Here is a 15,573-nt window from a genome sequence, read left to right as displayed (position 1 = left end):
GCATTTTGTATTAACATGCTCAGTGATGGGCCCTTATAAAGTTAGCACTGGAAAACTTAATCAATAATGTCTGTCTACTCTTGCACCAGCATTTGTTAAATTATGGTAATCTTTGGGTGTCTAAATAGGGCCCGGTCATTGGTGGATCCAGGGATTGATTTTTTGGTTAGAACCCCCCCCCCCCCCCCCCCACTTTTTTTTAAAAATTTAAAAACAATTTACAGGAAAGTGTAATGGAGTTCAGGGTTGGTTGGAACCAACCTTTTGGTTAAACACAATTCAGGAATTCACATTTTCATGATTTATTTTCTCAGGAATTCAGGATGAGACTCCCTTTTATCACCTTCTTTAGTAGACAGGATAAATTTAGAGCATAATACATTGTAAAGACGCAAAATTTGCATGTCTATATCAGATTGTATGTACATGGTTTACAATTGATTTCGTGTATTTTGGATGGAGTCTTGTTGTCATTTTCCCAATATATCCTTTTATTCCCATCTAAATCTGAAAATCATTAGATATTTTGGAATGTTTTCAGAAAAATGTTTAATTTATATACTTAGTTATCACCCAAACAAACGCTCTATAGAGAAACAAGTGATACATGAGTATTTAAAGATGAAGTCCATCAATAATAGCACTAGATGTTTTGCAGTATAAGTACTGTAAATTCAGAAATTATTGCGTTTATTTATTTTTGCGATTTTGGTCATTTTAGACTAAAATGCGATTTATATTTTTGTGAGAAAAATCCAATTTAATTCATATAAAAGTTATCAAAATGCTAGTTTAAATTATTGCGATTATATCTCTGTCGCATTTTTCCCAATAATAAAAACATCGAAATAATTTCTGAATTTACAGTATTCAAAATACACATTTTTCGCAATAATAAAAACATTGATGAAATAATTTCTGAATTTACAGTATTCAAAATAAGTAAACACCAGGAATTATTCATTTCATAAAAAGTATTATGCCATTTACAAGCACTTTTTAAAATATTCTTTGGATGAAATTACTAAATATCATAAAATGGGACTTTCTCATAAACTACACAAAAATATATATGTGTCTATGAATTAATATATCCTAGCAGATTTGCCAGAATAAAAGGCATGTGAGAACAAAATGTTTGATGCATATGAAATTTAGGAAATCAATTTTTATGTAGAATGTATGGTGTGATTCCTAAAGAAAATGGTGTGTCAGTATATTAAAATGAAAGGTGGAAATTTCATAACAGAAGAATTTGTTCAAAAAATTAGTATAAGGGCTGACGCCAGTTTGTGGACAAGTTTAATAAACCTCAATACCATAGTACAATTATTCTAATTCTTTTTTAATAATCATACAACCATTTTTTACTGTGTATTTATATATTTTTTTTAATCTCAATTTCAGTAATTCTATAAGGACAGATTGTAGGTGTCAGCAATGAAAAATATTTTAATTTCTAAAAAATCAAACGTCAAAATCTTATTTCTAAGAAAACAGATTATATAAAAGCAGTACTATGTATACGACTACACATTTAACCACAAGTCCTACGGCTCAGGCTTGTAAAATTCTTCTCTTCAAGCCAACAGAATCCAAGAGAATTTATCTGAATACTTTTTTTAAGAAGTAACAAACAGAGTCATTTTAAATTGAAAATCAAAAAGAAAAAGAGAGAATACCAGAGAATACCAAAAAGCAGGCAATATTAAACTTTATACAGCAGTTTAAATTAAAGACAAATAATATTTGCAGAAATATCTGAGGACAAAAAAGAGGCTTCAAGTCATTTTGTTAATAAGTGGGATTAAAAAGTACTAACTTGACATGGATTTCACATATAGTAATAAATTTTAAACACTCTGAATAAAAAAAAAACTATGGAAAAAAAAATCACATTCTTGAGCCAAAAACTTCCATCAAATGAGGAAAATTTATCTCTACAAACAAAAGTATACACAGATATTTTCAACCATTATATCTTTGTTTATACAATATGCCTATATAAAATGAACCAGTAACTGGGTAAAGTGAAATTTGCCTTTTCAGAATCTAATGGACTATGGGTATTCTTATTGTTCATACACAAAAATGAAAATAAGGTTATGTCATTGGTTGAATTTCTATTGTTTAGAAAATTTTAAACCAATCAAAACGTTTTGGTGTATGCTTTTGAATTGATATTTCCCAGAAAGCATTAGATTGTGAAATTGCAAATTTCTTACATATATGTCAACATCCTATTTCTTCACTTAACATGTGGATCAGCATTAAGAAGACTTATTGTCCTAATCTAACTTTCAACTGAGTGGTAATTATAAAATAATCTCAAGACAAAAAATTAGCTTTTTTAATTTTTCTAAATTTATTGATGAAACACATATATATCATGAAATTCTCATACTTAATAATTTAAAAACAAATACATTGGAATGAAATCCATTCCTGCTGTCAAGGGCAATAACCTACACGTAAAAAATATCAATACTTAAAATATTCCCATTTACTTATATGAACCAGCATAAAGCAAGTCTAATTCTATAAACTCAGGCACATTCAGCATGTTCAATGCTGTTTGCTATCTTTTCTTTTATATTTTTGTAACCTATCTGGATTTTAATTTTTAGACTTTGTGCACACAACTATCATTGTAATTTTTAAATACCAAAAATTATCTTTTACTTCAAAAAATAAATTAATCGTTCTAGTAATATTTTGAGTAACAGACACAGAGTACAATTGTATAGAATGTTCGCAAATTATCATCAACATGATCAAATGAAAAGTCTAACACTCAAGCATTATACATTACAGTATTCAATGCAAATAATTCTTTTAAATTTTTACATTGCATGATTTCACATCTGTTTTTTTACTCCAGAGTTGTTCCCCTTTATAAACAAGATAATTCTCATTTACTCCAGAGTTGTTCCCCTTTGTAAACAATATAGTTCCCATTTACTCCAGAGTTGTTCCCCTTTGTGAACAATATAGTTCCAATTTACTCCAGAGTTATTCCCCTTTGTAAACAGGTGCTTTCCCTTTTAGACAGATTGCAGATACATTACAACAATAAAATACAATAGACTACAAACATCAACAACATTTTTTTGTCCGTTTGTCTTTCGATCTTCCATTAATTTTAATGGCATCTGATGGTTGATCTGCCTGCTTTTTCATTTGTTCTTTTTTGGACTGTAATACTAATTTTGTTATTGCAAGAAACATCTGAAATATAAGAAAAGATTATCAAAATAAAGAAAACAAGAATGTGTCCATAGTACACGGATGCCCCACTCGCACTATCATTTTACATGTTCACTGGACTGTGAAATTGGGGTCAATACTTTAATTTGGCATTAAAATTAGAAAGATCATATCATTGTTAACATGTGTACTAAGTTTCAAGTTGATTGGACTTCAACTTCATCAAAAACTACCTTGACCAAAAACTTTAACCTGAGCTTCACACTATCTTTTTCTTTGTTCAGTGGACCATGAAATTGGGGTCAATACTTTAATTTGACATTAAAATTAGAAAGATCATATCATTGTTAACATGTGTACTAAGTTTCAAGTTGATTGGACTTCAACTTCATCAAAAACTACCTCGACCAAAAACTTTAACCTGAAGCGGGACGAACGAACGGACGAACGAACGAACGGACGAACAGAGGCACAGACCAGAAAACATAATGCCCCTCTACTATCGTAGGTGGGGCATAAAAATAATAATAACAATGTTTTGGTGCTATAATTTGTATGAAGATGCTTCCATTGATATAATAAGATTGAATATTTGATTGGTGTTTAAAGCCACTTTCAGCACTATTGCGCTATTGCACGTCAGACAGTTTTCACCGAAGGTAACCATAGTGACCAGGAAGACCACAAACCTTTGGTAGAAAAAACGACAATCCTAGTTTAAAAATAAAGATTGGAGTTGAGCACACTTGCCAGGTGAGGGTTTCCAACTCACCTCAATGTTGCATTGAAGACACATTTTACCGTAAATCAACTACATTTTTTTAATTATCTTATTTGCACTCACAAAATGATAGCAAACTTCAGTTCACAAATTGAATTTGAAATCTTTAAGATTCCTGTTAATAGACTGTCATCGTGGACTTCACTGATAAATGGGGACATAATCTTGGTGATATGTTGCGATTATTTAATTGTGTCCATCAGGGATTTTCTTGAACTTTAATTTATGTCCATCAGGAAATCGAGGAATATATGTTTCCATTGCTGCAGTGTACTCATTGTTGCATAAATAACAATTTTATAATGTAATTCTATATTATCTACATTTTATTGAAATAGCCCAAAAGTGGCACTTACAAATGGGGTTAAAAAAACAAAAATCAATCAATCAATGATACAGCATTTCCTTGACTTAAACCACTCAGCCACTGATGACTCTTGCAATTTAATAACTGTATTACCTATCGATACATTAATAACAATTTTATAATGTACTTCTATATTATGTACATTTTAAACTTTGTAACAATCAATAAGATTAAATTTTAAACATAAAACTATATATGTAATCCTTTACAGTACACTAACAAAAATGGATTGAACATAGATTAAACATTTTAATTTCATAATCTTTGAAGCTTAATTCATTAATAAAAAAACACAAATCAAAACAATCTGATTTAAATGAAAGAACAAAGACAAAAATGACAATTTGAATAAATCTACCAAGGAAACATGTAAGTTGATAGTTTTATACTTTTTATCGTTTTTAATTAATAAGTTTGGTCACATTTGAATTGGTTTCACATTTTTAATGCCTAAATAATTTGCTCAAAATAAGTCATGTTGTCAAAAATATTTATAAACCTGAAATTGTTAGAAAATCTGATGATGTTTTTTTTTATCTAAAGAATTTTTATATACGCCATATGTTAAAGTATGAAATTGAGATGCAAATGAAATAATGACAAAACGACAGGAAAACTTCTCTTTACTGTAATTAGAAATTATTGTGATGTTTTTAATTTTTGAGGAAAAATGCGATAAAATAAACACCCATTTTGTAATATTTTATCAGATTTACCCAAGACTTTTCTCAATATTGCAAAAATTAAGAACACATTCTAGTCTAAAAATGACAAAATTGCAATAATAAATGCACACTATAATTTTTATTACAGTTGATATATATTTAATTCATTTTACCAGAGACTTTATTTTTTTTAGGTTTGATGCCGTAGGTATGGTAGGGAATTTTGCTAGCTGGAGTTATCTATTTGGTACATCAGACGACGATTGGATAGACAGATTTAACCATATTTGGACTGTAACCATATTAGGACTTTTTTCTATCGTTATAACCTCTGGTCAGTATATATTAGGGAACCCGATACAATGTTGGACCCCAGCTGAATTAAAAGAACAATTTATCCTTTATACTCACTCAACGTGTTGGATATCCAACACTTATTATGTTCCTATCTATGAAGAAATTCCGGAAGATATTTCCGAGAGGCAAGAAGCTGAAATGACTTATTATCAATGGGTACCAATCATTTTATTGTTTCAAGCCTTTTTGTTTAAGATTCCAAACATTACTTGGAGACTTTTAAATGGATACTCAGGTATAAGAATGGATAAACTCACTGCCTTAGCAGAAGACACAGTGATGTCACCACCAGACGACAGGGAAAAGAAAATCAAGCTAATGGCAAAATACATCGACTGCTGGATATTAACGCAACAGAATTACAAACACAACCTTATCGTTCATCTCCGCCATAAAATTTCAAGCATCTGCTGTTTTTGCTTTGGAAAACGTGAAGGTACTTTTTTGACTGGTTACTACCTGTTTATAAAGTTTCTCTATTGTGTAAATGTGATCGGACAATTCTTTCTACTGAATGAGTTTATGGCAATGGATTATAATAACTTTGGGTTTGAGATTATCCAATATTATATCAAACATGGTGAATGGAGCGAGTCGCCGCGATTTCCAAGGGTTACGTTGTGTGATTTTATTATTCGACAGATAACCAATCAACAGAGATATACCGTACAATGTGTTATGCCGCTGAATCTACTGAACGAGAAAATATTTGTGTTTCAGTGGTTCTGGCTGTTTATACTAGCTACCCTGACGTGTCTGAATTTTGTATCGTGGATATATTATGTCAGTAGTCAAGAAAATAACTTCTGGTATATCAAGAAACATTTAAAGATATGCAAAGAGATACATTCTCGTAATGATTTACTATTGGCAAGATTGTTCACACAGGAACATTTACGTGATGATGGAGTCTTCGTTTTACGGGTACTTGAAAAGAACTCCTCAACCTTTATCACATCAGATTTAATACTGAATTTGTGGACAATATTCAGACAAAGACATTATGAAAAAGTAAAAATGATTACACAAACTGAAAATGCTGACCTAGGTGTTGATATTGGAGATTCAATTTAAATATATATCATGTATATGTAAGAAATACATGGATAAAACATTTAAAACTGTATTTTAGGGCTGTTTTATTTGAAATAAAGTTATGAATGAAGAGAGTTTGAAAATGGGGTAACCATCAGATTTATGTTAATTATGTTAAAATGACCAAAAAAAGACATGAAAACAAGAAAGTAGATGGCTGTTTCATGCTTTGCCCAGCCGTACTTTCACCGGACATTATACAATTGACCAGAATATATTATAAGTTATCTGTGGTCCGATAAGACCGTCTTGGAAGCCTTGAACCATCTACAATGATCTACGCTGTACAAAAACATACATCAATAGATAAGATTTCAAAGTACCTTAAATGGATCCCATATAAAAATAAGAAGATGCTGTGTGATTGCCAATGTTAGCAAATGAAGGTCACTGCTAGTCTTCAACAATGAGGAAAACACATACCACATAGCAAGTTATAAAAGGCCCCCAAATGACAAATATAAAATATTTCAAAAGAGAAAACTAGCATGTTCAGCCTGATTTATGTACAAAACAATTTGGGGGAAAAAATATGATAAACAGCAACAAAAACTACCACTGAATTATATGCCCCTAACTTGGGACAGGCACATTCAGAATGCATTATATGCCCTTAACTTGGGACAGGCACATTCAGAATGCATTATATGCCCCTAACTTGGGACAGGCACATTCAGAATGCATTATATGCCCCTAACTTGGGACAGGCACATTCAGAATGCATAATTATATGCCCCTAACTTGGGACAGGCACATTCAGAATGCATAATTATATGCCCCTAACTTGGGACAGGCACATTCAGAATGCATAATTATATGCCCCTAACTTGGGACAGGCACATTCAGAATGCATAATTATATGCCCCTAACTTGGGACAGGCACATTCAAAATGTTTTTATAGAACAGCCCTTATGGTCATGTTACATTTAATTTTTACATAGAATCAAACAATGGATCTTTATAATATTATGAACAGTATCTGTTTTTAAATTGTTTGTAAGCAAAAGCAAACATCTATACTTGATTTTTATTCTAACTGATACAGTCGTCTCCCTTAGTTTGATGTTTATTCTAACTGATACAGTTGTCTCCCTTAGTTTGATGTTTATTCTAACTGAAACAGTCCTCTCCCTTAGTTTGATGTTTATTCTAACTGATACAGTCGTTTCCCTTAGTTTGATGTTTATTCTAACTGATACAGTCGTCTCCCTTAGTTTGATGTTTATTCTAACTGATACAGTCGTTTCCCTAAGTTTGATGTTTATTCTAACTGATACAGTCGTTTCCCTTAGTTTGATGTTTATTCTAACTGATACAGTTGTCTCCCTTAGTTTGATGTTTATTCTAACTGAAACAGTCCTCTCCCTTAGTTTGATGTTTATTCTAACTGATACAGTCGTCTCCCTTAGTTTGATGTTTATTCTAACTGATACAGTCGTTTCCCTAAGTTTGATGTTTATTCTAACTGATACAGTCGTTTCCCTTAGTTTGATGTTTATTCTAACTGATACAGTCGTTTCCCTTAGTTTGATGTTTATTCTAACTGATACAGTTGTCTCCCTTAGTTTGATGTTTATTCTAACTGAAACAGTCCTCTCCCTTAGTTTGATGTTTATTCTAACTGATACAGTCGTCTCCCTTAGTTTGATGTTTATTCTAACTGATACAGTCGTTTCCCTAAGTTTGATGTTTATTCTAACTGATACAGTCGTTTCCCTAAGTTTGATGTTTATTCTAACTGATACAGTCGTTTCCCTTAGTTTGATGTTTATTCTAACTGATACAGTTGTCTCCCTTAGTTTGATGTTTATTCTAACTGAAACAGTCCTCTCCCTTAGTTTGATGTTTATTCTAACTGATACAGTCGTCTCCCTTAGTTTGATGTTTATTCTAACTGATACAGTCGTTTCCCTAAGTTTGATGTTTATTCTAACTGATACAGTCGTTTCCCTTAGTTTGATGTTTATTCTAACTGATACAGTCGTCTCCCTTAGTTTGATGTTTATTCTAACTGAAACAGTCCTCTCCCTTAGTTTGATGTTTATCCTAACTGATACAGTCGTCTCCCTTAGTTTGATGTTTATTCTAACTGATACAGTTGTCTCCCTTAGTTTGATGTTTATTCTAACTGATACAGTCGTCTTCCTTAGTTTGATGTTTATCCTAACTGAAACAGTCCTCTCCCTTAGTTTGATGTTTATCCTAACTGATACAGTCGTCTCCCTTAGTTTGATGTTTATTCTAACTGATACAGTCGTCTCCCTTAGTTTGATGTTTATCTTAACTGATACAGTAATCTCCCTTAGTTTGATGTTTATCCTAACTGATACAGTCGTCTCCCTTAGTTTGATGTTTATTCTAACTGATACAGTCGTCTCCCTTAGTTTGATGTTTATTCTGATACAGTCGTCTCCCTTAGTTTGATGTTTATTCTAACTGATACAGTCGTCTCCCTTAGTTTGATGTTTATTCTAACTGATACAGTCGTTTCCCTTAGTTTGATGTTTATTCTAACTAACACAGTCGTCTCCCTTAGTTTGATGTTTATTCTGATACAGTCGTCTCCCTTAGTTTGATGTTTATTCTAACTGATACAGTCGTCTCCCTTAGTTTGATGTTTATTCTAACTGATACAGTCGTTTCCCTTAGTTTGATGTTTATTCTAACTAACACAGTTGTTTCCCTTAGTTTGATGTTTATTCCAACTGACACAGTCATCTCCCTTAGTTTGACTTTTATATCTTCAATAAATGAGGTCTGAAAGATAATTTCAAAACTACAACCAGAAAAACAAATTCAGTGTAGATTATGTTTATTGTTGAAGGTGCTTGATGGCAGGGTTTCAGCCAGGGGGCTTAAGTCACTTTTGCACACAAAGAACATGTATTATTAGCTATACATTGCTATACATATTTGAAGTAAATAGCCATGCTCAGGCAGTTATTGCATAATTTGATAGATGTGAACTTAAATATGTAGATTAAAATAAAATCTAATAAGGATCCAGAATTATAGTTTACATTTTCACTTCAGTTAGTTTTTAAGGTAAAATTCATGTAAAAAAAAAACGGTTTCTTTTTATTTATCCAGGAATCAATGACTGAACTACATGTATAATGTTTATTTCACAGCATAATTATTATCCTTGGGGAAAAGGTTAAATTGATGTCTGGCATTCCTTTCTATATATACACTTGTTATTTTTGATGGACCGATTCTCAGGACTGCATATTGTAACTTAATCAAGAATATTTTTAAACGAAATGAGAACAGGAAAAGACAAAAACATAATAAATTCAGAATGAATTTGGAATCACCTACGCATTGTTTTGTAATATAAAATATTTTTTAAATCAAGGTGAAAAATGATGAAGGTATGATAAAGGAACTGTGAATTGTGGTCGTTTGAGAAGCATTAAAATTGAAAGATTTTACTGGATGATTTAACTGGGAAAAATAATAGTGATGGTCAATTCATGAGGTTTCTGAATTACAGATTAGTGACCCCTCTGATGGCGATACACAACTGGAATCACAACTTACTGTTATAAATGTTCATTAGATAAGGGTTGTAAATTTACTAAAAACATGAACATGATGAAGACAAGTAGATTCATAGTATTTTCATGCAAAAATATTTTTACATTTTTCAAATTAAAGTGGAAAATTTTGTCATTTTGAAAACCTTTTCGGAAATGATGAAACATAAGGAGAGCTAGCAAAATCAGTGCTGATGGTGACCTATAGTTGCTAACTTCTATATCATTTGTTATCATGCTGATTCATGTTGTCTGCTCTATGGTCAGGTTGTTGTCGCTTTGACACATTCCCCATTTTCTTTCTCAATATTATTCTTTACCAAGAAACTAGCAACCAGTTTCTTACGGCAAAGGTCTCATCTTAAATGTTTCAAGGTCTATAAGTTTAAAAGCTGGAAACCTCTTACTTACTTCTTCTACATTTTTATTTTCTTTAGCACTTGTTTCATATAACTGTATTCCCATTTGTTCAGCAAATCTTTGTGCATCTTGTGTTAAAACAACCTTACGATCAGGGTCGTCATCTTTGTTTCCAACTGAAAAAGTCAGACAAGTAAGATAATATATTTGGATAATTGATTGTTGGGTGCTGAATGTCCAGTGACAACTATTTTACATATACTTGAAGTTGATGTGCATGGCTGAATGCTCTTTAGACTAGAGTTACAAACAGTTGAAGAAATACAAAAACAGTTTAAATTCTTTGTATATTTCTATTCTCGGAAGATAATGTTGTAATCATAGAGTAGCAGAATCTTGAAGAAATATGAAAACTAAAAATTTATGGTCGATATTCCTTCAACACAGAAGAATAATTGTGTGCCAACAGAATACACACCTAGTTTTATTTGTGGAATGGTGACATATAAACTTACCTAAAATTCTGTTAACTACATCACAATTCTGATCAATTTCATGAAGCCATCGTTTTACATTAGCAAATGATTCACCGCTTGTCACATCATACACAACAATTACCCCATGTGTGCCTCTGTAATATCTGAAAAATATAACACATTTCAATTACACATCATACACAACAATTAGCCTACATGTGACTCAATAATATTTGATAAATTGGTCAGTCACTTTTCCCATCACACACAAATGACAACAATAACTTTATCATTTATGTGTACCTCTGTGACATTGAAATACATGTACTAATGAAATTATTTTGTATCAATGGTTCTGATTGGTTGTCAACTAGTATAAAACTTTCAGTCTACCTGTCTGTAACTAAGGGAAGCTGACATTTTGAATTCCAGAATGTATTGACATGTTATTTCCTCAAAATAAAAATCTCACATGTTAATAAGGTAGACTGAGAATTTAATTTCTATTTAATTTCTGTTTTCATTTCAACTCTTGGAGAGTTGTCTCATTGGCAATCATACCACATCTTTTTTTTTATATGATAAAACACTTTCTTGATCTGTGATGTTTGTGTGTATAATTTCAGTAGGTGACTTGCTTTACTTACGTAGATGTGATTGTTCGGAATCTCTCTTGACCTGCCGTATCCCAGATCTGTAATTTAACTTTCTCCCCAGCAACATCTACTGTCCTTATTTTAAAATCTACACCGATTGTTGTTATATAGGTTCCTAAAACATTTATATCATTATCATACAATAACATTTCTATGGTGTCTTATGATTATTACAATAATTAATGCTTAAGACTGAACTTCTATACTATGAATTCATTATTATTTGTTGGATACCAATTTTCATTGTTTTCATGATACAGGTGAACCATAAATTCAAATGTTGAACGAATTAAAAACTTTCTTTTAGGTTAAGTATGTAGAGATTCGCAAAACAATGAATTCAAATATCCTCTAAAATTCAAGATTTCCAATATCCACATCAGATGATACATTAATCAAATTTTGAAAAGGCTATCCTTGGTCAATTTCCATGTTTTTAGATTTTTTTCTACATGTAGTAGAAAACCTTTTCTTGCTTTACTTATTCATTATGTTCATAGGTACATGTATTATGGTATTATGTGACTGCTTTCAATTCCGGTCATCAGCATCACCAGACCTTATTATATATCATTACATCATTGTACATTAATTGTGTTTTAGTTTCACCATTGATATATCAATAATAATATTGTACAATCATGTTTAATTCACTTCATTTCACTATTTAGTATTTATACTTAACTTTGATCCAGTACTTACCAGCAAATGTATTATCAGAAAACCGTAATAATAAACTGCTTTTTCCTACACCTGAAATGCAAAGCAGTCATATAATAGTATTAGAGTAGAAATCATTTGTAACTGTTAAAATTAAAAGTCCACCTTGTCTCTGATTGTTTAGTGATAATGACAGTTGTCAATCATACTAGTTGAATTAATACCCACTTACCTAATCAAAATGTTTTTAAAGAAGCCTGCACATCAACACACATTAATGACATACATTCTTGAATGAACTGCTCCAATAATATACCCAGTTTTTCAGTTTATTTGTGTATTATGTGCACATACATGAGAACTATAGGGAACTATATTTTAGTGTGAATACATTTAGTAACAGTAGCTAACCTGTCCTGTTGTTAGGGAGGGTGGTGCCTAAGTAAAGATTTAGAACAAGTTCTAATCTTTCCAAAAAATCATCATACATTTGTATATTATGTAGAATCACTTTATATACATTTGTAGCTTACTAGAGTCAAAGAAATAATTTATAGTTCACTAAACACTATGATAATTTGGTATTTACATTTTGCAAGTGTACCCCTAACCTGTTCTTAATAAAAACAAATTCTAGTCATATCAAATTCAAAGTAAACTTAGAAAATTATGTAAAATTGGTAATAATTCAGACGGGAAGTTGATTTCATAATCTTAGGGATATTGTTAAACAGTTTGCTGTATTCTATTAGCATAGGGTTACATTTTTCACTTTAAAACTAAAGATAAAACTTGTTGGATTATAATGAATATACAAATGTATGCATGTATAACTATAACATTTTACAAGGGAAGTTATTAAGCATAACTTGTATGATCATGATGATCATTGGGATATTTGTGAATATATGTTTTATATTTCAATTCAATCAACTGTTGTTCAATTATATTAATTATATATATATATATAAGAACTTGATTATTTTCAAAATTAGAACTTCAACATAAATAGCAACCATCTATCTTATTATTGTTTTCATTCTAATCAGCTGCATAGATTTTTCTTTAGTAATGTTTTGTTCTGACTTACTAATAAGTATAAAATTTCCAGTTAGTACTGGTTTTAAAGAAAATAGCTTTTGAAGAAATATGTAGATCAATTTCTAAATGATTGTACATATATGAACGACTGATTTTTTTAGTCTAAGCTACCAAATTTTACACAGAACAATGTACACTACCATGACTACCTTCAGTTGACTACACTTCAATGTTACAGTGAAGTCTTGAAATTCAATGACTTTTTATCATGATTGTTTTAAATACATCAAGTGGTTTACATAAAAAAAAAAAAAAAGCTACTTTTTATCAAACATAGAGATTCATTATTTGACATGTGATTTATGACTTTCAAATCTATCGCACTTTAGGCTCAGCATTACGGTATCAGGTCTGTTTGCGCCCAATATACTTTCGCACCCTACACGTTTGCCCCCGAAGTCTGTTCACACCCTTCACGTTCGCGCCCAATTTGTATATGAAATAGGGAGGTCGAAATTAGTTTTAAAATTATTAGATATTTTTTTATATGTATACATGTACATACCAAATATCTTTATTTTCTTGAACGAAATTTGAGGAATTATCATATAATTGTCTTTTATTTTATTTTATGATTAATTTTTAAATGTTAATTAAGCAGTTTGATGTAAATAACTGCGTATATTTAGCTTGTTATGAGTCTGTTATGACTAAAACTTAAAGTCATTAGAAACCTCAAATTAAAAAAAAATATGCATATGTTTTTTATAACTAAATGGATAGTTTTCATTATACAACTTATAAACATATACTTTTTTCTGAGGAAAGTTCTTTAATTTGTCCACATTTAGAAGATGTTTATTTATTTTTAATTGCTTGCTTCCTGGAAGCAATGCGCCGACATATTTTCTGTGTGCATAGTGACCTGAGCTTAACCCTCCTCATAAAAATCCAGTGATCGCAATACGCATGAGTCTGTTATTAAAATAAACCATTATCTGATTGTACATATTAAACACGTGCTCAATTCCCATGCTTTTTGTTATTTGTTTACTATAAGGTGACAATCGGTATACTTCGGCTTCAAAACACGGCATTTAATGAGAAGCCATATTAGTTATATCATAACAGACAGAGAGAAAAAAAAATGACGATTATACGATATATTTGCGTAAAATTTTTTAAAATCGTGCACAGAGGACTAAGTTTATGATGTATACATGCATTGGCTCAAGAATTGGATAAATATTATTTTTCACCACTCACTGGCAATGACTGGTTTCATATGACTTTAAAGATTTAAAATTAAAAACATGAAATATAATTGTTTTTAACAGCTTGTCTCCTTTGATCTCAAGTGTAATTGGATTGGACAAGTATGACAATATGATGGCTAAATATTTATAGCAATACACTTTCAAAAACTCGTTTACATATATTATTAAACACACAACCAATTTTAACTCTATCATTATTATTTTTTTACCAAAAAAAAATATGAAGATACAATGTATGATTTGTATAATTCATAGTATATTTGGGCGCTAACATGTAGAGTGCGAACGGACTTTGGGTGGGAACTTGAAGGGTGCGAACATGATTGGGCGCGAACGGACCCAGATTCAGCATAACCACCATCTCACTTCAGCATAGCTTTCAACAAGTTAGCGTCACAATGCCACTATAGCACTTTGGAGGATCAAAAACACTCCATAGGGGTTCAGAGCAACATCATGTCCTCGACACAGTGTATATAATAATAAATTCTCGTCTCATGGGTTTTCATGCAATTCAAAATGCTGTGTAACATCACATGCATAGTACGAATTATGAGGTTCAAAATCGTATAGTCTGACAGTTTGTCTCTGTTCTTATTCGATATACAAATTATACATGCAACTGTCAATATATAAATTATAAAATTGCTGATAACAGCATGAACATTATAATTTTTGGACAACATGAAAAACATTCACCCATTATGTTAACAATCATCAGTTTTCGTTACGACCCAGTTTCTAAAAACATTTAAATTATGTCATACAAGCTGTCGCCAACAACTTTCAACTTTGACAACAATCAATGACTTCATCAAAAATCGAGCACCTACTTCACCAGAAGTTTAAACATTGGATATTTCGGGATCTTACCACTGTCGCCAATGATAAGGAGCTTGAATAAATGGTCATATTCTCGAGCCATAGCCCTGTAATTGTTTAAATACGGACTGAAGGCTCAGTGTCAAGTGATTTTAAAGTCGGAAGTAAGGGATTTTGTATCCGGAAATGAGGCGTATGCATAGGTGTGCGCCTGCGCCATATGCATCATCTTCTTTAATGTGTTTATCGTAGCCGTGCTCACAGGTAAG

The 15,573-nt window shown here is 31.2% G+C and overlaps 2 protein-coding genes across 2 annotated transcripts; one reads left to right on the top strand and one right to left on the bottom strand.

Annotated features, from left to right (window-relative positions):
* Nucleotides 1–206: 206 nt before the first annotated feature.
* LOC134681337 (ras-related protein Rab-35-like) lies at nt 207–15,506 on the bottom strand. Its single transcript, XM_063540919.1, has 6 exons — nt 15,356–15,506; nt 12,207–12,257; nt 11,496–11,619; nt 10,888–11,012; nt 10,424–10,548; nt 207–3,228 (listed from the first exon to the last, which is right to left on the bottom strand). The coding sequence occupies exons 1-6, from the start codon at nt 15,405–15,407 to the stop codon at nt 3,097–3,099; spliced, it is 609 nt and encodes a 202-aa protein (XP_063396989.1). The 5' UTR covers nt 15,408–15,506; the 3' UTR covers nt 207–3,096.
* LOC134682092 (innexin unc-9-like) lies at nt 4,625–6,542 on the top strand. The gene is made up of 2 exons (XM_063541689.1): nt 4,625–4,724; nt 5,215–6,542. Coding segments are annotated over exons 1-2 (1,239 nt in total). The 5' UTR covers nt 4,625–4,722; the 3' UTR covers nt 6,452–6,542.
* Nucleotides 15,507–15,573: the final 67 nt, after the last annotated feature.

The sequence above is a fragment of the Mytilus trossulus genome, chromosome 8, assembly GCF_036588685.1.
Source record: "Mytilus trossulus isolate FHL-02 chromosome 8, PNRI_Mtr1.1.1.hap1, whole genome shotgun sequence".
NCBI lineage: Eukaryota > Metazoa > Mollusca > Bivalvia > Mytilida > Mytilidae > Mytilus > Mytilus trossulus.
The sequence above is the reverse complement of the archived record's forward strand: the minus strand, read 5'-3'. Positions and strand labels throughout refer to the sequence as shown.

Excerpts from the sequence above, each read along its gene's own strand:
- LOC134681337 (XM_063540919.1), bottom strand. The coding sequence starts at position 15,407 with ATGGCTCGAGAATATGACCATTTATTCAAGCTCCTTATCATTGGCGAC. Across the intron at positions 12,258-15,355 it reads CCTTATCATTGGCGACAGTG|GTGTAGGAAAAAGCAGTTTA; the intron begins GTAAGATCCCGA and ends TTTGCATTTCAG. Across the intron at positions 10,549-10,887 it reads TGTAGTTAACAGAATTTTAG|TTGGAAACAAAGATGACGAC; the intron begins GTAAGTTTATAT and ends TGACTTTTTCAG.